The sequence below is a fragment of the Heterocephalus glaber genome, unplaced genomic scaffold, assembly GCF_053883595.1.
Source record: "Heterocephalus glaber isolate CG9 unplaced genomic scaffold, H.glaber_assembly_v1.0 deba00000281, whole genome shotgun sequence".
Taxonomy (NCBI): domain Eukaryota; kingdom Metazoa; phylum Chordata; class Mammalia; order Rodentia; family Bathyergidae; genus Heterocephalus; species Heterocephalus glaber.
Window position 1 is genome coordinate 14,830,975 of NW_028258139.1, and position 24,953 is coordinate 14,855,927.

A 24,953-nucleotide genomic window follows, 5' to 3' on the forward strand; every position below is an offset into this window, starting at 1 on the left:
TGTGTGGTCTTGGGGCCACCTTGTGCCCTCTCTGGAAGCCTCCCATGGACCAGGACAGTCTCAGTAGTTCAAATCTCTTTTCCTCCAGGAGAACTTGGTCCAGGTGGGGTGAGGCTAGAGATGGGAACACAGGTGGATGAGGGGCTCACTGGTGCCTGCAGTGGTGCTATGGTTTCCATCTAAAAGGTCTCCCAAAGTCTCATGTGTTCAGAGGTGGGGTCTTTGGAAGGTGAATGGATCGTGGGGGCACTGTACTCATAGGGGGTTGATCCACTGATGAGTTCAAGGCTGAACATGCTGCTAGTAGGTGGGGCCTGGGGATGTGACCTGGAAAAGTATACTGTTGTCCCCAGCTCCTTCCTACTCTGCTTCCTGGCTGCCACAGATCAATCTTCTTCCCTCTACCATGCTCTTCTACAATGCTGTTCTGCCTTGGACTGAATCCTCTGAAACCATGAGCCAAAATAAACCTCTTTCTTTCTTTTTTTTTTTTTTTTCTTTTCTTTTTTTTTGGTACCGGGGATTGAACTCAGGACCTTGTGTTTGCAAGTGCCACTGAGCTAAATACCTGGCCCAAGCCTCTCTTTCTTTAGGTTGTGGCTGTGGGGTATTTTGCCCCAGCACTGGGAAAGTGATTAATACAGGTAGAGTCTGGAGCTGCCTGTCCTTCATCTCCTGAAGGGAGGGCAAGGCCGAGAAGGGAAAGTCCACTGGGTGGATTTAAAAATGAAGATCACTGGGACCCCAGCCCCCCCCTCAAAAAAACCAGCTGAAGCCAGGCCAAGGGACACAGCTCCCTGACATCGGCCCCACAGCTGGCAGAGAGAAGTACCTCATTGGTCCTAGTCAGTCTGTACACTGCTAGCCAGCAGGTAAGTTTTGAGGGGTTGAAGGGATCTTACAATGACATTTAAAAATGAAGCCAAGGCTGAAAACTTGAGTGAGCTCACACAGAAATGCAAATTCCCAATGTCAATGGAAAAATGAGGAAACTGCCGATAATGGGTGCTATTCTTACACGGTGCTCACCCTTCTACCACAGGCCTCCACTGTCCAGGACCTCAGCAGGAAGGCCAGGTGCCAAGCCAGGTCAGTCTCAGGAGAAACACCCCTCTTGTACCCATAACAGAAGCAGATCTAGCCTGTCACCTCCTGGCTATCCCACTCAATCGCCCTCCTGGTCCCTGGGGCATGCACCTAGGGGACCCCTCCTGTAGGCCTAGTGAGTCTCCATCCCCGATTGGGCCCTGTACCTGGGCTTCTTCCCATCATGCACAATCAGCCCTGTGATGGCGGCGCGGTGGTCCGTGAGCTGCTTGTTGCAGGACATGCTGTGGATGTTGATGATGTAGATGATGGAGTCTTCTGAGCCAACCCACACCTGGCTCTGCTCGGCCATCACCATGCAGTTCTAAGGGGAGGCCAGAAAAGAACAATGCTCAGTGCTCATGGAGTTATGTTCCACAAATGTGCCATAAACACTGAGTAACCCAATACTGAACCTTGCTCCTGGGACAAACAGTGCTGGGCCCAGGGCCTCTGATCATGGGTCTTCAATGGATCAATGTGTGACCGTGTTTTAGGCTTGTGTGTTTCCTCCAAAGACCGTTTATTGAGTGCATATTGTTGCTTCATTAATGTTGAACTCATGGACAAGGGTATCACCACACCTGGGCGAAGCGCATCTGACCCTCTCTTCTCCATGGTGCATCACAGCCTCTGTGTACATAGGAACACTACTCTTGGGGCCACTTTAAACAGCAAAGTCACCAACAAAAGCACAAAAAACGCAAAAAATGCAAAAAATGCAAAAACCATGACCATGGAAAGGCTGCTTACACAGTCTGAGTGCAGAGAGAAAATGGTGACACTCGTCAGCCTCAGTTGGGTTGTGCACATCAGCAACTCAGCTTTTCCCACTCTGTGCCTAACCAAGAAGGCACCATGAATACATATTTGGGGTCACAAATAAATTTTAGCAGGTGGCTGAGAAGAATTTAGAAAGGAAAGTCTACCACATAGGAGCAACCAACAATAGGGCTGTTTGTAAAGAGTGTCCTTGGGGTCTGCTACTTACGAAGGCCAACAGTTGGCAATTTTGCTGTTTATCATGGGGCTTTTTGATATTGTAAAGCAAGGCTTAAAACTCCAAAGAATTGCAAAGTCGTACATGACATGGAATAGGGCTGTGTTCCTGCACCTGGCAATCAGTCTGGGGCCTGACTTGCCCCAGCAGTGCCAACAGAGACGGTTGGGCAGCCGCTGCCTGCTGTGACTGCCTCTCCTGTCTCCATCCATGCCATGGCCCGCGCTGCATTGCTGAATAAATGTCTCACAGTTTCAAGTACACATAGATTTTCAAAGAGTAAAAGTGATATCATGTTGGCAGGGTGCTGAGGACTAGGTACAACATTAGACATAATCAATGTTGATGGTGGTTATAACCTTAAGTCAGAAGAAATCTTATGAAATTAATAATTTAAATTCTAGTCATAAAAATTCCCATAATTTAGAAAAGATGCCAACTTGTTAATACAAGAGCTATTCATTTAAAAGAGCCCTTTATTTTTAGGTATCCACCTAAGAATTGGTGTGATTTTGGCAAATGTCTTGCCTATATGGCCCCAGATAAGATGTCTTAGATAAATCAGTTTGAACCTCACACTTCAGTGAGGCAGCATTTTCTTAAGCTATTTTCCAGGTTTCTGTCTTATGGAAAGATATGAAATATCTGTGAAATTGGTAGGAAGATATTTTCACATAACTGGATAACATGTTGCATTCAGTGTTCAGAGGCCTAGTTGGAGCATAGTAAAAACTGTTACAAAATGTAGCCTTTGATTTTATTTTTAACTAGGATTTTTAAATTATTGTTATCAAAAAGTCTTTGAAATGTTATAACGAAGAGCCACCAGGAAAAAATTAAATTAGAACAATTCCTTAATTTCTCTTTCATGTTTTGATTAAAAGCATTATTGCCCCTTTATAAATATTTTGACTTACTGTATTATGGATCCTGTTAGTTATTCAGTTGAGGCTCAGTTGAACATGGAAAGAAAATGACCAAGCACTGTCTCAGTACCTTGCTCACAGTCACGCAGGCACTAAGAGTGACCCTCCTCCTCCCCAGAAGTAAGCACATTCACGGTACTTCTATTGTACAGCAGTCTTGAAAGCATACACGGTGTCACAGATTGTCCTATTATTTTTAGATAATGAAACCCAGACCCTGGGTTGATCATTACAGGGCCTAATGAGCCTAAGCAGATCCTCTTTCACCTTCAACAGGAACTCAACAGGTTGCATCATGTGGAGGAGAAGGGTGTGAGGGTGTCCCTGGAGGGTTCCTCCATGTCCCCAGAATGTCCTGAACAGGATGAAGCCACCGGGGGGATGTGTAGACGCGGATGCCGTTTGAGTGTGGGGTTTAAAGAACACATGCACACCAGCAAGAAGAGATAGAACGAGTGCAACGTGCATAGAGGATGTGCCACCATGGGGTGCCTGGGGGCTGGCAAAGCACAGACAGCAAAGCTCAGTCTCATGAGTGCCTGGGGACTGGCAGGAGACACTTGTCACATTGACCAGAGGGGCCACAGGCATGGGGGTCTCCCATGGAGAGACTTGGAGGACAGGGGTCCTGGGATATGTACATAGGTTTGTATGATTTATGAGACAGGTCACACCATGGCAGTGCCAAGGACATGTGACTCAATGTGTTGCCAGTTGTACTTGCTGTGAAATCCTGAGCTTGCTATGACTCAAAGGACTAACTGTGATATGTGTTTTGCCAGCTGTGGTGTCTGCTGTCTGGTCCACAGGGTAGCTGGATGCCCACTCACACTTCCAGAGGGACAGCTCACTCCCCTTTGGGTCCAAAAGAAACCCACTTATCACCCCTCACCAGCAAACTCCAGGATTCACCAGGAGCATGGTCTTCGGCCACCTCAAGGCATCACCCCATCATGTGTGCACCATGCTGTGGCACGTGAGCATCCCGGGGTTTTGAAAGGTGGGTGGGAGGTTAAGCCATTACCTCAACCTTCAATAAGGCCATCTAAGCAAAAAGGGTGGGATGAGCTTACATTTAACTTAAAATCACAGTAAAAACAACAGACCTCCCATTTACAGCCCATGTGTTCTCTGAGGACTGCAGGCCACCACACTCGTGTGTTGGACCTGGCGTGCACCTGAAGCCACACACAGCTGTCTGAACTGAGTGGGTTCATCTACTCACCACCTTGGAGGTGCCCACTTTGAAGCAGTGCTGGTGGATGGTCCAAGAGGAGGCATCAAACACGATCACTCTGCCCTCGCTCAGGGCACACCACAACTTGGGGTGAGCATCCTCCACTTTCTCTGCAGGGTCAAGGTGCCCTAAAGAGAAGAGCAGCCATAGTGTTGGAGTGTATTGGCTGAGGCGATGTGACATTACTCCATATTTACTGGGCACCTACTAAGTGCCAGCAGTTGTGCTAGGTGCTGAGACGCTGAGAGGAGCAAGGCCACCCCCTGCCCTGCCCTGCCCATGTAGATCTTGGTGCCTCGAGAAGGGGCTGCCTGCCACAGAACCACATGGACGGACAGAACTAGATCGGGGGTGGGGAGTGCAGGCTGCATTGCTGAGCTAGGTCTGCAGTGAGGGTTTACTGCTGAGTAGCATTGTAGGTGCAGGGTCAGGACGAGGAGCCAGTGGGCTCCCAGCACACAGGGGAAGGATCAGCTGGAGACACTGAAGCCAGAGCACTGGGCTTCCACCAACTTCCATGCCACCGAGTACATGGCCAGGACTCTCACTCCACAGCTTCACCAACACTTGGTGGCTTCAAGTCTCTTGCATTAGCCTTCTGAGTGCTGGGGGTACAGGGCCACCATGTCCTATGTCAGTTTGTTTAGGGTTTTATAACTATAATTTTATTGGCATTTCCTTTCTTGCTCTTGAGGCCGAGGTTTTTGCTGGCCATTGGGATGTCATTTTCTGTAAAGTGTTCATCTTCTCGCAACTTTTGAGGGTCTCGTCCCTATGTGGCTAGGAGCCCCTAACCATTCTATTGTGCCAAAATGGCCTTTCCCATCTGTGGCTTGTACGTTCACTCTTGGAAATATTGTGGAACAATACTTCATTTCAATGTAGTCAAGTCCATCTTTTTCTTCAGTCAGTACTTCCACATGTTGCTCAGGAGTTCTTGCTTGCCCCGCAGTCACAAGTATGCTTTGTGCGTATGTATCTGGCAGTTTACTGGCTTTAGCTACCAGCTGTTTGCTGTGCTTGTCACATGTAGATTTCTGTACCCTTGGAATGGTGACAGGTTGAAGTGGGTCAGGACTTACCTCCCCACATGGAGACACTGTGTCACCCCACCGTGTGTGGTGAGACTGCCCTCGGCCCACCTGCCCAGCAGAGCCACCTCTGTCCTTGATCAGGGGCCACAGGCCTGCTGCCTTTCTGGGGGCATCTATTCCATTAGTCCTTGGCCCCCAGGGTGGGGATCCACTGCACACTCTCTCCACCCATTTGAGGCTCACAGACTTGGTTCTCCCAACTCTTTTTGAACTAATGGGTTTGCAGGAACTGCCCATCTTGGCTGTCCCAACCCCAGTTTCTGCCCCATCTGGCCCTGCAGGCTGGGAAAGCTCTGTTCCCTTTCCGCTCCCCAGTCCCCAGAAGTGGCAGCCAGGCCACAGGGAACAGCAGCTTCCTACTCTTTCCCACTTCCCCAGCCTTTATGGGGATGCAGCAGAGGCACAGAGAGCAGGGATCTGACTACTTTCCCCTCAAGACAGGAAGCCCAGCGTCTGGTCAGCTCTAACAAGCAACTGGCTCGGATCTGCTGTGGTGCAACATCTGATGAGGTCATCAGAGAGCCTTGGTTAGACCAACCCACAGTGTGCCGGGGACAGAATGCCCTCCTGGGAGAGAGCCGCACCATGTGGCTTCCACGTGCCTGCCTACGGCTGCTCAGACACCTCAGTGGGGTCACCATCCCCAACGTGATGGCCGCACGAGTGCACCGAGGATGCTCACTGTTCACTCTGTCCACAAGGAAGGACTGGCCACGTTACCCATCTGACTGGGTCAGTGACGGAGTCTGTGTCCTGTTCCTGCGGCAACAAACAGCTGGGGCGCCATCTCCTTGGCCCAGAAGAGATATGCAGTAACTCCCAAGGGAGACGACGTGAGCCGAGCACCTTACATCACCTGCTACAGAGGGAGGGATGCTCACTGGAGGCAGGGAGGAAAGCTCCACGGGATCCCTTCCATTTCCCCTGGGATCCCCAGATGCTGGGCACCAGAGCCAAGTGCTGAAGCGGGCCCAGCAGTACCAACCCTTCCTCAAGATTATACCCCAAGAGCAGAAAACACCCCCTTTCCACCACAATGTTGCCTCCTCTCTTAGGGCTGACCTCAAACCCAAACCTAAATTTATTGGGTTGTTTGTAACCTAGCAGCATAAACCAGTAGGATAGCCTGTTACCTGGTGTGTACAACAAGACATCAATGGCTTGTGGGCCAGTCTCCCCTGCTGAAGGGTTGATTTTGTGTTTCAGCGTCTCTGAGGTGGTCTTGGGGACAGCCATGGGCACTGAAATGCAAGCCCCCGAGGGTTAGTTCTGCAGACACATGACAGTGATGTTACTGATGGCCTTACACACACTGCTTTCCTCAGATCAAGAGTTTTGGGTAAAACCACATGATTCCTGCTGAGGAAGTTATCTGAACCCAGCATTCAGGATGCCCTTCTCTGGTTTCCTGTCGTGTAAAGCAGTGGCAAGGTGGACAGGGCTTTATCGAATACCCCACCTTCCTCTCGGCTTGGATGCCACTTACCCGGTCTCCAGCCACACCTGCCCACTAGTTACTGCCAAGCAGAGAAGGTTTAAACATTTCTCAACACCAACATGTCCCAGATGAAAGGGACCAAGGAGACTAAATCTAGAGGAGTGACATTTTCTGCGGTGAGGCTGTCCTGCATCTCCCACACTGCATAGTGTCAGTAGCATCCCGGCTCACTCTCCAGGCACCAGGCCAGCCCCACACACAAAGTACACCCAAGACGTCTCCCCGAAGTGGGGTGCAAGTCACCCCTGTTAGAACCACTGTCCAGGAGGGCAGTCTCCCACCTGCCCCTCTGTTGCACAATCCACTGAGTTCCCCATGGAGCCTATGACTGCCTCTCTGTGGGGCTCTGGGGACTACCCTCTGGGAGGTGGGCCCCTCCTGCTGACTTCCTGGGAGACCTTACCAGCCCCTTCGCCCATTAACAAATGAGTCACTGCAATCTTGGTGCTGGGGGCTGTGCAGGTACTCACCATCTGCTTCTCTTCCCTCTTTCCTTTGAGACAGGGTTTCACTAAGCCACTAAGTTGTCTAGGCTAAGCTCTAGCTCATGATCCTCCTGCTTCAGCCTCCTGGAATGCTGGGATTACAGGGATGTGCCACCACTACCAGCTTCCTCCCTCATTTTATTACACTTCATAAGATCTGATGAGATTGATACTGTTACCCTCAGGAAAAAACAAAGACGAAAACCTGAAATGTGCAGTTGAACTACTGAAGATCACAGGATCAGCAGGTAGTCAGCCAGGACCCCAACCTGGGCTGGCTGCTCTTGCCTCTTTGCCTGTTTCCCAAATTATCATCATACTTGGGGCATTCTCAGACCCCTCACTGTGAACTAACCATGAGCTACAAAGCTGAGCTCAGGATCATGGATCTTGCACCTTTACCTCATGAAGCTCTATATACTGGAAAATATTTCTTGATTTGCTAAGAAGGGGTCAGGAACTCAGACATGTTTTGTGACCTGAGCTTAGATGGTCCTTCCTTTGCCACATGAAACAAGGCTGCCAATGATTGAGAGTGAGCTGTCCGGGGCAAGTGTTACCATGGTGGCTGTGTAAACTGTTAGAAGGCTGTTCCATAAACTTTGGGCAAAGATCAAGTGTAAGTTTGGAACTATATAAGCAGCTAAACCACGAGGTTTATTTGATTTTGTTCCTAAGGGAAAAAAAAAAAGAGCAAATGCTGCCTGTTTGTGAGATAAAGCATCTTGGAGCCACTCCAGCAGGTCTGGTAACTCAAGGCTCCTGAGCTTCCTGGCTGCTGCACCAGAGCAGGGTCCTCTGGGTCATGTGAGAGGGGTTAATGACCAGACAGCACCAGGGATCCCGCAGTCAGTGGCAGATGTCACAAAGAGGGCAAAATATGCCAAAGTAAATAAACACACAACTGGGTTTTGTTTTCTCTAATTTTGAGAGAGCGTTTTTAAAAACCAGTGTCTCCTAGCTATCTATCCAAGAGAAACAAAAACAAATGTCCTCACACAAATTTGTACATGAATGATCACAGCAGCATCATTCACAGTAGGCAAAGAGTAGACACAACTGTTCTTTAATTGATGAATGGATAAAGAAAATCCAAACAATGGAATATTATCCAGCCACAGAAAGGGGTGAAGGACTGACACTGGCCACAATGTGGATGAACTATAGGAACATGCTGCTGCTGCATGAAAGACGCCAGTGACTAAAGGACAAATACTGTAGGGTTCCATGTGTATGAAATGCCCCCAAATAGACAAATTCATAGAGACCAAAAGCAGGTCAGTGATTGCTCACGGGAGGGGAGGGAGATGCTCAAGGGGTGACAAAAACATCTAAAATCCGCTGTGGCAATGGTTACACAACTCTGTGGATATTCTAGAAACCACTAAGCTGTATGCTTTAAACGGGTATGGTACACAAATTACATACCAATAAAGCTCTTATAAAAAATTCAACAAAATGCACACAAGCAAAACTAGATGTCTTTTGTAAAACATCCCTAGTTTATTAATGTTTCATAAATTAATTTTATATTATTGGTTTTACACATTAATAGTAACAAGTAATCCTCAATATATTTTCTTTTCCACACTGATTGCAAGATGGTTGTAAGTGATCATTTAAAATGGAAACAAAATAGAAGTAGCTAAAATGATGCATATAGTCATTTACCCCTTTGCTCCTCAATTGAAAATCATCTAAAAAACATACTTCAGCCCACCACCAATCTGTGTACTCCAGAAAGTGAGAGCCAGATATAAATGCACAGGAAGAAGATTGGAGAATCCCTGTCTAGGAAACTGACCAAATCAAGTTTAAAAAAAAAAATACATACTGATGTTCACCATCCTCCTAACCCCATGCAGTGGTAAAGTCCACCAGTCCACAGGCCAGCCATGTAGAGGGGCCATGACTTCCCAGTGGGCATGTTTCTGACTACAAGATCAACATGCCACTGGGAGATTCCACGGACCACTTAATAGCTTTGCACAGACTTCCAGCCTGCTTACACCAGCCAGAGGGAATTCTGTTGCTTGCAACTAAGAATCATGACAAAGCTTTACAATGTGAAACCTCTTACAAATGCTCCCCAGATGAGCAAATTACAAGACAACTCAATGTGTCCTGACGTACAAAGAGCTGTGAGGCCCACTGTTAGTAAAAGAAGGGAAGCACAGTTCACTGCATGGGGCACAGAAATACATTAGAAGGTATAAGAGAAAAGCAAGATGGAGAGAGGGGAGAGGGAAGAGAGGGAAGGGGATGGAAAAAGGAATTAAGATGTGTTATGTGCATGTACCAACTCCCCACAAGGAATATAAAATTATGTACTGCACATATGAGCTAAGAAAAACAATTTTTTTAAAGAGAGAAAAATGAGCGAGGGATTCAGGTGCATTCTAATGGACAAAGCAAACATCAAGCAGATAAAATCACTTCGGAGAGATCTCAAGACTACTGTATGAGCGTGGAGCTTGTCTTACTTTCATTCTTCATCTTATCAAAGTAAGATAACTTGGAGGCAGCATAGATGGCCCCTGGGGACTGCAGTGTGCCAACCACGGCATCCATCAGTAAGACATTGGTCAGCGCCTGCTGGACGTACTGCGGGTCCTAAGACAGAAACAGGTACATGTCAATACATGGGACTCACGGAGCCCACTTGACGGAGATTTTGTTGCCTTACGGGAAACAGGTCTTCTAAAAGTACATTTTCTTACAGCAACAAGAAGAGTTCAAATGAAGGATGAATTCGGAGTTCATGCCTCGTCACTTCTTCCACTTAGTTCAGGCTGGTACTGATGCTTTACTTCAGAAGCCAGCGAACTTTCCCTGTAAAGCCAACATTCCAGGCCCTGGGGCCACACCATTGCTGCTGCCACCACTCAGCTCCATCCAGCAGCACCAAGCAGCCAGCCACAAGTCCTTTGTAACATGTGGGCCTGGGCTCGGTAAAACTTGTTATACAAAACAGCCTACCAGCCCACAGGATTTAGTTTGACTATGCTGGTTTATGCTAAATATATAATGCAGGGAGTGTAAAATCAAGTGCTAGTCCAAAAATCGCACAATACTAGAATCTTAGAAAGGACCTTGTCCACCCTTCCAGTGACTGCAAAGCCCTCGGCATTCTGTTTTGTCCAGGGTTTGCCCCACAGTGGGTGCCATCATCACCTGTACTTTTCCAGTGACTAGTGGGATGACTATAGTGCCATGACTTTATGAACTGTTACTTTTATGTGTGTCCCTGCTCATAGTCCTGCCCTGTTTGTTAACAGGCTTCCTGTCACAGCTTTCCAGTTAGATAATACAAACAGCCTCTCCCATGCCCTCACCTGTCTCTGTCACCTTCATCACCACAAACCATGATCTCATCACTCGGGATAATCAAAGCCACCAATCTGGCCCAAAATAAGGTATGAAAGTACAAACCCCCCTACGATAGAAACTTAATGCTACAGAAGAAACCCAATGCCTCCCCTGAGATCCCTAATCCTGTGATGCTGGAGGGTGGAATTCCTCAAAGCAGTGTGTGCCCAAAACACCCAACTAAGACCCAGCAGTGCGAACAAGATCACCACAGCCCAGGCCCTGTTCCCATCCAGTGGAACAGCACTGAAGTGGGGCGAGGCCTTCATGGTCAGCCCACCCCTACTGGCTCCTATGTTTCCTGCCACAGCACCCCCATGTGCCAAGAGGCCTCTGGCTGGGTCACAGAACATCCCAGGGCACCAGACCTCACCCCTGGGCCCTGACAGCAGGCCACTTGCCCGACATCCAAGTTGGTCACAGAAGGCAGGGGTGACTGACCTTGTGGTCATCGGCCAGCTTCTTCCCAGCCCACATCTCCTTCACCATCAGGTGCCAGAGGTCACACTCAGATTTCAGGTTAGCCTCGAAGACTTCCTTCTTGGACGTCATTTTAATTTTCAAGGTGGGTATTCTCAGAAGGAGAAAAGCAACCGTGGTGCTTCTGACTTCCTGCAGAGGCAGAAATAGCAGTTGTGTCAGAGTAAGCACTCACAGGGCGCTGGGTCACAAGAGACAGGCTATAGGCCATCCTGAAGTACCCCCACCAAAGAAAAGACAAAGACGAAAGATACAGTGGCTCCTGGGGGTCACGGAGACAGGGCGCAGCTCACCCTGAAATAGAAGAGCCCCGAGCTTCTCCCATGGACTCGGCTGGAAGGCCACTGCCTGGCTTCTCAGCCCTCCGTCCCCACACAGTGGGCTGCGTTGTGGGTAAGCACCCACTGCTTCAGGCACAGCACCTAAGCCATCCCATTCTCATAACCACCCTGACACTTTCCAGGTCCACAAACTGAGGTGCAGGAAGGGGACTGGCTGGGGTGGCCCTGCTGGAAAGGCATGTGGCTGTCCTCACTCCTTCCGGAGCAGAACTGACTCCAGCCTGGCGGGCAGGGCTCCCGTGACCTCACCTCTATGTTCCTAAAGGTAGAGATCTCCACATAGCCTGGCCTCCCCTCAGTCAGCAGAAACAGGCGCTTCTGGGTCATGGCGATCTTGCCAACACCACGGTTGGTCTTGACAGAGCTCGACAGCTTGTAGACACACTCATTTTTATCCAGATGCTCCATCACCAGTGACGGCAGACTGACCTCCTGGGCCTCGGCTTCTGTCTCCTTCCAGCAGTTGTAGAAATCTCTGAATGTTTCTGGATCGATCAGTTTCTGCTGTCCTGAGTTTCATAGAAAGAAAAAAAAAAAAAGATTTCTTACAGCTGAGGCAGAGGGGGCTTTGCATCACCTTAAGAACTGTGTTACCCAAACCAGGCAGCAGGTGGCACCAGAATTCAGGCTTTTCTGGATGGGGACCTTCCCAGAGGGCCTCTCCCAGTGTGTCCAGGTGGGGCTCACGACCTGGGCGCGGCCCATCTGCCCTTCTATGGCTGTGTGCCCTACTGCAGGTGTCATAGCAACTCTTAGAGCTCTGGGTGGAAATACTGAGACCAGGACACTCTTACGGTGCACAGACCTTTACACTACCAGAATGGGGGAGCCCCCTTCCAGGGACATTAAGGAAGATAGTCCTGGAATGAAACCAGTGTTGAAGACATCAGATCCTTGGGGACACTCCTACACACTGGATCAAGCCTTGCCTGAAACTAGCCCTACCTTGGTGCTCTTTGGTTGTAAGCAAATAAGGTGTTTGCTTCTAGCCAAGGAAACAACAACCTACCCAAAAGTCCAACCTTCTCTGGAGTAAGCCCACCTTCACCTCTGTTTAGTACCGAGGGAACCTGCTTCATTATCTCTAGAAGGAAGATGGATACCCCCTAAAGCTGTTAACAAGCCCACCCCCACCAAGCCCTGATGTTTCCCTGCCTCTGCACCTGTCTGGGCTCGGTCCTGTCTCTGCTACATCTCTGGGATCTGTCACACTTCTCTGTCCCCCTACATGTCCCATCCTGCTCAGGAACATACTTGATGCTCCCACCCTCAGACATGCCCCACCCCTCCATCACCCAGCGTGGCTTTTCCAAAACAAAAGTAGCAGCTTGTATTCCCTCATGAAGACATCCCAGGGCTGTGCATCTATAGCAGGCCCCAAAGCCTCCAGGATCAGATCCCTCCTCCTCTTTATACCCCATTTTCAGATATACCAAGTATGTCCGAAAATAGACCATATGTTCATGTGTCTCTGCATATGCTCATCCTGACTGCTCAGACCAGGAAGCTCCTACTGATCCCTCAACACCCAGGTAAATTCCCAAGTGAACCCTTCCCTGACAAGGCAGATCATCCTGCTGGGTGACTGCTAAGCTGCACACACACGTCCCCCATGGCACCACTGCATTCGACCACATCATGTACCAAGAACTGTCCACCACACTCTACTGAGGATCCCACCACCTCACTGCCACCATCTGAGGCAAGCATATCATCAGACTCCTCCACAGACTGGGAAACTGAGGCACAGAGCAGAAAGCCCCTCACCCACAGAGCTGGGCCCTGAAGCCACAGCCAGACTCTGGCCAGGCTGTGTGACCACCTGCGTTGGTAGATCTGCCCTCCTTACCAGTCCTGCCCTGGGCTAGTCCTCCTGTCCCCGGCCTAGCCAGAGGCCTGGATCTGAGATAGCTGGGCCATGTTCCCATTCTGATAACATAACTTAGACCTTGTCTCAAAGTAAAAAATGGAAAGGGCTGAGGATTTGGCTAGGTGGTAAAGCCCTTGTCCAGCATGTGCAAGGCCCTAGGCTTGATCCCCAGTAGCAAAAATGGGTAGTTAAATACATACATACATACATACATACATAAAATAACAAGCTGTCTATGGTGGTAGTTATCTGGGGGCATTTCATGGCATAATGGGGTTGGGACTAAGTCATTGCCACAGCAGTCTATGAGGGAACAGCCACATGCAGGGGTGGGTGCTGTAATAAGCTTACAAGGAACTTCCTTGACTTTTACATCTTGCTTCCAAATAATGGCAGCTGAGAGCGCAGAAGGGAGGCGGCCCGGAAGGCCCAACAGGCCACCAAACCACATGCAGGCTCCTGGCTATGCTCCATGGGACTCTCCACCAGATGGCGCCATTTTGAGTTACAGTGGTTCTTTCTGTTTCTGTTTTAAGTGATTTGTAGTGGTTGAGTATTACTCACTTTTTAAAAAAGTTTTAAAGTCACTGGATCCTAACAGAAAGACCCCACAACCCTAAGGGTATTTACGCACTGTGTAATGTTTGCAAAAGCAGTCGCTGAAGGAGACCAAGAGCAGGAAGCCAGATGCACCCTGAGGGTCTCTGCAGTCCCCTGTGCCGCCGGGTAGTGAGGTCTGCACAGTCACAGAGGCATGGATGGTGCACACACCTCCTGGCCACCAACACAAGCGGCACCCTCTTTCAGGGTTTAGACACCTGTCCCCTGCATCGCCACTGGCTGGGGAGGCTCAGTCTGCACTTCCTAAAGGGAATCAGGGACTGGATTTGTGTCACTTTCCTCAGACATGACACTGCCCAACAGGGGGAAGAGGAGGACGTGCCTAAGAGACAGGCAGGCCCTCCTCCTATCAGATCCAACAGTCATCATGTGACCATAGGTGATGAGGCTGGGCCAGAGAAGTGGAGGAGATGGAGGAGTCTGGTTACTGATGATACAGAGGAACCACAGGCACGCTCATGTCCTGGTAGGATGGGACAATCACCCCGGTGTGTCTCAGCCACTGGACAGCAGGGATCCCCACAGCTGAACCATGGGGCCTTTGTCTCCCTGTGTGGCCACACAGGAAAGGCAGCAGGCCTGCTCCTGAGCACCCAGGGCCACACAGGTAGCCAAGCTCTGCTCAGGTCCCTCACGTACAAGAGCAGAGGACTTACACATGACTCACACACAGTCTCCTGTACACTGCAAGTCTCTCCAGGTGACTTCACTATCTGATAGAGTAGATGCTATACAAACGTCATTTTACTGGACTGCTTAGAGAATAACAACAAGAAAACAAATCTGTGCATGTTCGGTACAGATGCAATTCTTCTCTGAATATTTTCGATCCACAGTTGGTTGACATGGATAAGAAGCCCCGAGAGAAGGTACTAGACTGGCACCACCTCACCAGACTGAATAGCTGGGCCCAGCAGATGTGTGATCTGACGAGTTCCCAGTGAGGAGAGAGCATGCGCATCCTCGGCTGGCCTGTCCCAAGAGGCAGACAGACGTGGATCAACACAATCATGCTCTGCGGTGTCTGCTCAGTGCCAAGGAGAGACACGCACATCAGCCTAGGCTTCGGGTGCAAACCTGAGAGGAACAGCCCACATGTGCACTGGGGGCAGGAAGGGGGCCACTCAGTGTCATGTGGGAAGGTGAAGCCCCTGGACACCTCCTCAAGGCCACAGGGAGAAACAAGCTGCACTTGCCACATGGCAGCACCAGCACAGCCCAAGAGGACAGCCAGAGCCGTGCTGTGAACACACGTAATTCTGCAACACACTGTGAATGAGACAGGGTGCCCACAGGTACGGATGCCCTAACGCAGCTGTAGGCTGTGTAAACACGCAGCCTGTGCCCTAGGTTTGGGCACACCCTCCTGTAGTCAGAAAGGAAAGTGCAGGCTGGGGACAGCACCTCCCTTGTGGAAGAAGGCACATGGGCCCAAACAGGCCTGCAGCAGGCAGGGGAGGCTAGGCCTTCTCAAACCTGGCATCTGTGTGGACTCTGCTTCCATGGTGCACAGCTTTTCATGGCTGTCTAAATGAGGCCATCAGTGAGGTGAGAGCTTCTGAGGATACTGCCTCCCATCTCCCATCACAGGCCCTGGGGCCCCCTACCCCACCAGGGGCGCAGCCCAGAAGCCCAGCGAGGGCGAGTCTGAGATGGAGCAATAGGAAGACTACCTGATGGCACCATCACCCCACCACACCTGGGCTATGTCGCCCCTCACCTGGTACCTGTCAGTGCTTGGCCTGCTGCTATTCCTTTGTCTTTAAGCACTACTGTCCCTTGGTATCTGGGGAGAGGGTCATGTTTCAGGACCTCTGCAGATACCAAAATCTACAGATGTTCGAGGTTTTGGAATAAAATGATATAGTATTTGCACATAACAGGTACACACCCTCCCACAGACTTTTACATCACCTGTAGTAACTAATACAAGCCAGGTGTGGTGGTACATCCTTGTAACCCCAGCCTCCCAGGAGGTTGAGGCAGAATGATTAAAAGTCTGAGCCTAGCCTGGGCAACTTAGCAGTTTAGCAAACCCTGTCTCAAAAATGTTTTCAAAGGGTTAGGGACATAGCTCACTGAGGAGACCCTGAGTTTAATTCCCAGTACAGGAAACACACACATACACACAGATACAATGTAGATGTTATGGAAATAGTTGTTCTACTGAACTGTTTGGGAATAATAACAAGAAAAGGGATCTGTGCATGTTCAGTATAGACACAATTTTAAAAAATTTAATATTCTCAATCTGAGCCAGGCATGATGGCACCTGCCTGTAATCCCAGTACTCAGGAGGCTGAGGCAGGAGGACTGCCGCAAGTTCAAGGCCAGCCTGAACTGTATCATGAGACCCTGTCTCAAAAAACAAAACAAATACTCTCAATCCACACTTGGTTGAGCCTCTGGATACAGCACTTGTGGACACAGGGGCAGCTGTGTTTAAACAGGGTGCTGTTGCATGTGGCCTCTTACCTACAGTCAGCGCATCGAACAGCCTGTGTATGATGTTTGTGTCCTTCACGATCCCTGATTCCTGAACCCTCTTCACGAAGTCTTCTAGCTGCATGTGCTTCTTGGGCAGCTCAAAGTGCTTCACAGCATCGTCTGCCTTGGCGGCCTCACCCGGCTTGTCCAGGACCTCGGTGATGAGCCTCCTCAGCTCAGGAGTCCGCTCAGCCTGGGCACGCTCAGAGGCCGACATAGATTCCACAGTGCCCTTGACAAGGTCGGCAGGGAAGATCTGGATGTCTGTCTTGTACAGGTTCTGGAAATCTGAGAGGGCACTCAGCAGCTGTCCCTGCGTCAGGTGGACAAGGCCTCGCAGGTAGAAGTACCTGGCCAGGAGCAGGGAGTTGTCAGGGCCCAGCAGGCTCATGGCCTTGCTCAGCAGGGTGACGAAGTTGGAGTGGTATGCCTGTATGCACTGGCTCACCAGCGGAAAGTGGATTTCAGGAATCTTGAACATATATGTGGACTTAGGAGCCACATTCAGAACTAAACAAATTAAGGGGAAATAAGCCAATAATTAGCATAGACTTTCAAAATGGACACGTGTGCCTGTCCCAGGAACACATGGGGCCAGGACACAAGGCAAAGCAAGGACCAGTGTGTCCCTTCCAGAAAGCTCTGTGTCCCCAGAGCCCCCCATTTTGCACCCTGAGACTAACAACACCTAGCATCTGTTGAACAATTTTGTTTGCTGAAACTTAATACCAAATTGAAATATTAGTGCTGGGGCTCTGAGGATGAAGATAACACTGTAAGTCAAGATGTACTTGCCCTTTTAAAGTAATTGTTTCTGGTGGGAGGAGATGGGGAAAGAAAAGAATGGAAAGGAAAAATTATGAGAAAAGAAAAAAAATGGAAACAAAGTCTATGTAAATAGGGAAGGGCAGAGGGGTGAAGGGCGCACAGGGAATGGGGAAAAAATAAGAACCAAGATGCATCATGTGCAGGTACAAGCACCCCATGATAAATGTAAACGTATTATATACCTAAAATGTGCCAATAAAAGAATTTAAGCAAAAAATTAAAAAAATTAAAAATAAATAAAGTAATTGTTTCATTTACCTTAGCAGCTCTGGGACCTGAGTATTACTCTGCTGCCCATCTGCCAGACACAAAAAGTGGGGCCTCCATAGCCCAGGTTATCTGTCCCAGGGACACAGCTACTGAGTCCCAGCCACAGTTTAAACCAGAGGTGCCCATCCCTCCAATTCCCTCAACAAATGTGGCCCAAGGGACTCCAGGGGCCAAGCACTGACCAGTCCCCCAGAGAATGCAGAAGGCAACCTGGCTACCCACAAGGCCAGCTCCACTTGTGGGAGCTGAGAGGTGTGGTCTTGGCCTAGACCTGGAGAAGGGGGCAGGGACACAGACCGCACGACTGGTGGGTAAAGGCCGAGAAAGCAGAGTGTGTCCCCACAGCAGGAGCGCGTACGGTACAGGCCCAGTGCAGAAGAGGAACCATGGGCCCAGAGAGGCAGAGACTTGGCTAGGGTCACACAGCCAGGAAGTGGCTATGCAGGAGACTCAGATCCAGCAGTCAGCCTTCCAACAGCTGCTCTGAGCGCTGAGTCTCAGCTGTAAGCAACCCTCTGGGGCCACAGCATGTGCTGCTCACAGAGCATCCTGGCTTCCGGTACCTTCTTCTCCAGGTAACATTCAGTATATGCGGCTCAGCTAAGACAGCAGCCACCAGGGCCCCAAGTGTGCAGGTCATGGTGACAGCCACTCTCATCCGCAGAGGACAGCCCGGGCCTCCCCAGACCACTGAGGTGCAGCTCAGACTCTATGCATCTGTCTCTGCCAAACCATCACTTCCATAGCCAACGCCCCACCACACACACAAAGGCTCTGCTTTAGCCCCCAGGGGGAGTCTGAGCCTCCACCCTTGGATGGCCAGCTGAAGGTGGCCAGGCCCAGGGCTGCTCTGCACCCCGGCCCCTCTAGACAGTCCCTGGCATTCAGCAGGGCCTAGCAGCTGCTGCATCGCACTGCACTTACACATGCAAACATGTATCTTACACACCGTGTATGCCTGTTATCCTCTGCTCCGACACTAGGTGATGAGGAATACTTTTCTACAGTTTGCAAGATGAATGCTCTAAACATATTGCAAATAATTAAGCTGCTAAACAACGAAACAAACCGACTCCCTCCCCTGGAAACCAGCTGTAGTTCCCCCTCAGTGCCTTGCCACAGCGGAACCCAGGAGGCATGGCTTGCTCACCTGGGCTGCTGGTCCTGCATGCTGTGGTGTCCATGATTCGAAGCGATGCATTCCTGGGTGGCAGCTCAGGCAGGGTGATGTCCTGCAGGCTGGGCATGCTGACCACCATGCGCCTGTGGGTGGCGTTCAGGTTCCTCGAGGCCATCTTCTCCACTGTTGGCCTTCTGGGACTTATAAGCATGCCCCTGATTCTAGGGTTGAAAAAAAGCTTTACTTTAGAGAAGCAAGAATGATTGAGGAGTAAGCATCAGCATGGCATCGTATCCAGAGCAGAGAGCAGTGCAGGGCAACCCTGCCCACAATCACTCACACTGGTGGCAACCTGCTACCTAAATCCCACCTGGTGCTGCAGGTGGGGGAGATGGCATATCTGTGGGCCCAGCACAGCCCAGAGTCCAAGAAACAGACAGGGCACCATGCAGGTTTTATGTGTGTTCCAGGTGGTCAGGAAAAACCTCAGGAAGGGACGAAGAACTGAGCAGATTTGAGGATGGAGAACATGCGTGGACAGAGTCCGGGGCACAGCACAGACCCACTAATGCTGGGAATGAATGCTCAGAGTGCTCCCATGGGTTTGTTTCCAACTTGTTGAAAATTTCTAAATGTCAGGGTTTTCCTGTTGAATCTCTCACTTTTCTATCAAATAAGTGCTCCATGCCACCAGAGCACTTTGGTCACCAGAGTCATGTGCAAAAGCCAAGGAAGGGTACCTGTCTTCCTCGGACTGGGTGTCGAGGTCCATGTGTGCATAGGCGTCCATCCTACGGCTGAGCCGGGCTTTCAGGAAAGAATGGAACATGTAGGTGTCCAAAACCTGCAGGAGATGGCAAGAGGGCATCATGCGGGGCTCAGGGTTCTCTCCTCTCCCTGCTCAAGGCCACAGCGGCCCCCACAGACTGAGGACCCCACCAGAACCAGCTCCTCAGCACAGAGGTCCCTAAAAGCAGAGAGCTTCCACATTTAGTTCTAACCTACCAGGAGCATCCCCCAGGTCTTTACCTGCTGATCTCAGGTAAGTAGCCACTCCGTGTTTGAAGAATCACAAAACATTCAAAAGCCTAAACCATCTGGCCACCACAACAGCTATGCCTGTAAGTATCTGTGGCTCCACTGACTCCCCACTAAGTGTCCCCTATGCCCCACACCACAACACAGTCTGCCTTCCCTCACTGCATCGGCTACTTCCGCTGGGCTCTGGTACTCAGGGCCTTCGGGGTCTTCACTATAAAGGGGACTCTCGAACACCGGTGTCTTTGTTTCCCCTAGACACCTGCTCTCTACTGACCATGGCATGTGGGCAAGTGGTCTAAAGAAGATGAGCCTCCCTGCAAGCTGCCACCAACCCAGGCAAGGAGGAGAGGGAGAGGGTGCCCAGGAGGTCCAGAGAAGGCCAAGCAGGATCCAAACGTGCAGAATGGGGCAGAAAAGCACAGGGCAGGAAGAGACCGCGCAGATGACAACGGAAGCACTGCTTAGCCAGCTGGTGGACCTGCCCCAGCTAGGCCCTAGATCACCATGAGAGCCAGGAAGGTCACAGGGCAGAGCAGCAGAGAGGGGGCTTGGAGCTCAGCGGTGGCACTGCCAGATCCCAGAACCAGGCCCAGACACCATGGTTACCAAACAGGGCAGGAGCTCTGAGTTCTGGATTTTCCTTGAGCCCTGATTTCCAGTTCCTGACTTTCTCCCATGCTCCCTGTGGGATGAGCCTGTGTGACAGCATCATGGGGTCCGTCTGCGGCTCTGCCCACCTGCACCGTGAGTTGGGGGACAGCAGGCTGCACAGCGGCCCCCGTGCTCCCACACTCAGGTGGCTGCAGCTCCCACAGGATGCGCACGAACAGAGGAGCCCTTGGTACATAGAGCAAGAGAAATGCCAAAAACACAGCGGAAAGATGAAAAGAAGAAGGAAGAGCAGCAGAGAGCTGGTGATGCTGGCCACAGTAGCAGGAGCATGAAGGTTGTTCAGGTGCGGGCTGTGCCCTGGGCACGCAGAACTGGCCCTAGTCACATGTCTGCAGTAGCAGTAACGTGTCTCTCCAGTGCTGTCATCCTTGCTGGGACTATAGGTAATTTCTTTGTCTTTTTACTTTATTTCTCCAAAGTGATGATGTACCATATTATGGGGGGAAATCACTTAAGGGTAGAGGGGAAAGGAAATAAAGGAAAAGAAAGGAGAGAGGTTGAAAGCAAACTTGTCCTTCCATTTAGGAATCAGCAGGATACTCAGTAGTCACCTGGGAGGAAACAGGAAGGATGCATTTTAAGAGCACTGGCCTGGCCACACTTTCCAAAGTCTCCTGTCTCCAGGGAGGCACAGGGGAAGCCACCTCAGGCTGCCGTGGAGGGAGAGGCCTTTTGAAGAGGAGACAGGTGGAACCCCAGGTAGGAGGGCCCTCACCACACAGCCTTGCAGACAAACTCCCCACGAGGCCTGTCACCCAGGTCTCACTCCCAAACCCATGGCTTGGTCTCTACCACTTCACAGAGCCACTTGTCCTGGTCACCATGGCTGGCCTCTGAGCCACACTGTCACAACAGTGACCGCTCAGTCTTCATTTGAGATCACTGCTATCTTCTGTCCTCCTCCCTTGCCTCCATACCACCTGCCCCAGGTGTTTCTCCTAATTCCTGGCATCTTCTTGGCTCCCTTGCTGGAACCCCTTGCCCAACTTCCTGGCAGGCCCAGGTCTGAGCCTCTCCTCTGCTTGTTCCTTTACTCCTCCCTGACACTGGCTCCGGGTGACCTCGCCAGGCTCATGGTGCTAAACATCACATAGGTGCCAGGATGCTCAGAAGTCTCCCTCCAGGCCCGACCCTCCCCAGGCTGCAGAATGTGCACATCTACCCACCCAACTGCTTGGCACGTGAGACCACATATCTGGAGTGGGTCCCCAGGATGTGTTTGGACATAGCAAACCTGCACAGAACTAGTCAGATAAGGTCCAGGAAGTTGAAAATGAACCAATTTCCTGAACTCAGAGGGCAGGGGCGGTTCACGCTCTCAACAGAAAGAAGGAAGAGCCTGGGCCAGAGAGGGGCCCTACAGGAGCTGCCAGGGTCACACACCAACAGCAGAGGGACTGAACTATACACTGCCTGCGAAAGGCTACTCTTGGCCCACCCCAGGGGTGTGAAAACATACCCCTCAGGGACAGAGAGGTTCTGCAAGTGACATGAGCCATTAAAGGCTATGATGTCACTTTTTGCAATGGACAAAAACTGAAACCCAGCTGGGCTCGGTGGTGCATGCTTGTAACCTCAGCTACTCAGTGGCTGTGAGGTAGGAGGACTGTAAGTTCACAAGACTGTCTCAAAATAAAAAGTTAAATGAATAAAAAGGGCTGGGGATGTAGTTCAGTGAGAAGTCCTGGTTCCATCCTCAGTGCCACTCCCCCTCCCCCCAAAAAGCCTGAAAACACCCAAATGCTCATGAACAGACAGACAGAAAAACAGAGTGTGCTCTGCCCTAACACTGGGAATTCTTTGGCATTAGCAATAACAGCAAGCAACTGTTGAGAGAGCCCGAGGTCATTCCCAAAGGCCAAGGGACTGAGCCAGAGAGCTCAGCTAAGATGATGCTGGCATGGGACTATGAAAGAGCCCGACCTGTTTCCAGGGCCTGGGGGAAGGAAAGGGTGACTCCGAAGAACCACAGGAAGCACTGGGGATGACAGAAATGTCTGATGTCCAGATTGAGGACACTGTTACACAAGTAGGCACATTTGTCATAGTGCGTCAAACTCCACATTAAAAATAGGTGCATTTTATTATATGCAAATTATACTCTAAAAGCTGAAGAGAAAGAGGATGAAAAAAGAAATTAAGATGTAATAGGTACATGTATCAGTTCCCCACAAGGAATGAAAATATGATGTACACCAAAAATGTACTAGAAAAACAGAGCTAGCCAAAGGATCAAAAGGAACCATGTAAAAACAAACCCTTAGGACAAGAAAACACAAAATATTAACAGATCTTGATAAAAGCTTATTTTTGAAAATGTTTAAACACAGAAAAGTAAAATAGGTTGAACACAGGTGAGACTGCCCAAGTCCACACCTCTCACCTGCTTATAGAACTGCTGCTCCCCCGTGGCTCTTGTTTTGAGAAACTCCTCACTGTTAAACACCCTGTGTTCGTAATTCAGGTGATTCTTCACCTCCCTGTCAAAGAAAGGGCAGTCTAAGTGCTAAATCACTTTAAACATATGAAAAACATGCTGCTTTTAGCAGCAGAAGAATGAGGACAAGAAATACACATGGCAAACCTATTCTTCAGAGAGATTATCCTTATCCCCAAAATGTGAGGGTCTGGGTGGACTGCATGGTCAGCAAACTTTCTCCAGCTAGGATGGACCCCTGGAAGACAGTGTCACTGGCCTCTTCCAGGAGAGCCCCTAGCTTGTCATGCAATTAAGACTCAATAATCAACCCTTATCTGAGAATGACGCTAAGTTCAAGGGGGACCCAGGGAGTAGACAATCTCCCTAAGTGTTGACCCCACTTAGCCACCAGCCTGCCCTGGACAAATCTCCTCCCCCCTTACACCCCATTCCCTTGTGATTATAAACCCATAGGTTTTTGACATACAATCTCTCACATCTAAAGTAATCTTCAACAAATAGGATCAATGACCTTAGAGGGCACAGTCAGTGCATGGTATGTTCTGTGTTTATCTTCCATTGTGAGGGGAAAAAAATTATTCCATCTAGGGGACATAATATTTTATAATCTGTAATCACATTTTCTGCTTTTTGAATCAACTCGTTGGTCTTGTAAAGTGTTTTTTAAAAAATGACAACCACCTTGATCATGAAAAACTTCAAAGAACAAAAGGAAAATAATACTCAGGACCATGTTAATTACACTGCTATGAGCAAAGAGATAACATAATCTGTCTGAAATACACCATCCCATTTTTTCCTAATAAATCATTTGATTTATGTAAGTAAAGACATCAAAAGAACAAAGCCATTAACATTTCAGTTTTGAAATAATCATGCAGAGTCCTGGCAAGTTGGCAGGCTCTGTGCTCAGCCTTCCTGAGCAGAGGGCCCTGCAGAATGGACCAGAGCTGGAGTTGGGTGCCTCCTTTGCTATGGACTCAGGGAGAGAGCAGCAAGAAGGGGGAAAGAACACTGCAAGAGAAAGAGAAGAAAGAGTTGGAAGAAAGAAAAGGCCTAAAAATTACCCAAGTTGAAATATAATCCTTAAATGACAGTACATTTAAGCCAGAAATAGCAACTCAATTTCTGCACTGTGTCTCTTGGAGATACACACTACTAGTCTACCTAACCAGTTCTAGCTCCAATGCTAACAGACTTTTCGCAATGGTAACTACAGGATGAGAGGAAAGAAGAAAACTGTCCAGGTGCCAAACTTGCAGTGCCCTGTCTGATCTGGAGGCTACTTTAGGAGCTCCCTTTTCTGCTTTGTGTCACACAAAAATGACCTGCCTGTCCCTTCCCCCTAGATACAGGCCTCTTGGTACAGGGTCCTCCCTGGACTGACCCTGAGCCCTTGGCCAGTGTACACCTTCACTGACAAGCTTTTCTAGCAGGTCTGTGACTGTTCCTCTGGACGCTACCTCAAAGCAGCCAACCATCCACATGGCCACTGACAGGGGAGAACAACCAGGAGGATGCAAGCCAAGGTCAGAATGAAAACACCCAGCTCTTAATAAACCTGCTGATGGTGATGACAGGGAAAGGCTTGGCAGGGACAGGGCCTCTCATATTGTCAGATGGTCTCAGCGGTCTGAGCTTTGGGGCCAGCTTCTTTGAAGTGCCACAGGCAAGCTGCCTCTCCCAGATGCCAGGCATGCCCCTTGAGGTACCTGAAGATGCCCACAAGCAGCTGCAGAGTGATGTGCTGGATGCGGGAGTTGAGTGTTTGCTGCCAGGCTCGTTGGCGGGCACGGCCCTCATTCAGATCTGTACTGGAGCTCAGGTGGGCGAGGTGCAGCTCAGGATGGAGCTGGAGGCTCTGGACCCTGGAAGGAAGCAGATGAGCTTGCATCATGGAGCACAACCCCATGACAGCTTACCAGTCACAGCCACTGTTGCAGGTAGGTGAGCCCTTCAGGATGCTCTGTATACCTGTCAATCACTCAGGGGGCAGGCAATCATTACGCATCAGAAGCTGGAAGAGTAGTCTCCTCCACACAGCACACACATCTTTGGACCTTGTACATTTTTAATCCCAGAGAGTCA

General features: G+C 49.9%; 1 protein-coding gene across 2 annotated transcripts in view; it reads right to left on the minus strand.

Moving 5' to 3' along the window:
• The window catches only part of Dennd3 (DENN domain containing 3), a 65,177-nt gene that overhangs the window by 9,137 nt on the left and 31,087 nt on the right, over positions 1–24,953 (minus strand). Inside the window, exons 9-19 of one of the 2 annotated variants that reach the window (XM_004837888.4) lie at positions 24,578–24,733; positions 22,809–22,905; positions 19,453–19,556; positions 18,743–18,933; positions 16,483–17,004; positions 11,766–12,025; positions 11,137–11,307; positions 9,810–9,939; positions 6,477–6,584; positions 4,238–4,377; positions 1,254–1,411 (exon numbers count right to left, since the gene is read on the minus strand). In XM_004837888.4, the coding sequence (XP_004837945.3) occupies positions 1,254–1,411; positions 4,238–4,377; positions 6,477–6,584; positions 9,810–9,939; positions 11,137–11,307; positions 11,766–12,025; positions 16,483–17,004; positions 18,743–18,933; positions 19,453–19,556; positions 22,809–22,905; positions 24,578–24,733 (2,037 nt within the window). Of the gene's footprint in view, positions 1–1,253; positions 1,412–4,237; positions 4,378–6,025; positions 6,203–6,476; positions 6,585–9,809; positions 9,940–11,136; positions 11,308–11,765; positions 12,026–16,482; positions 17,005–18,742; positions 18,934–19,452; positions 19,557–22,808; positions 22,906–24,577; positions 24,734–24,953 lie in introns of those variants that run through there. The other variant, XM_087187000.1, reaches the window with a different exon arrangement.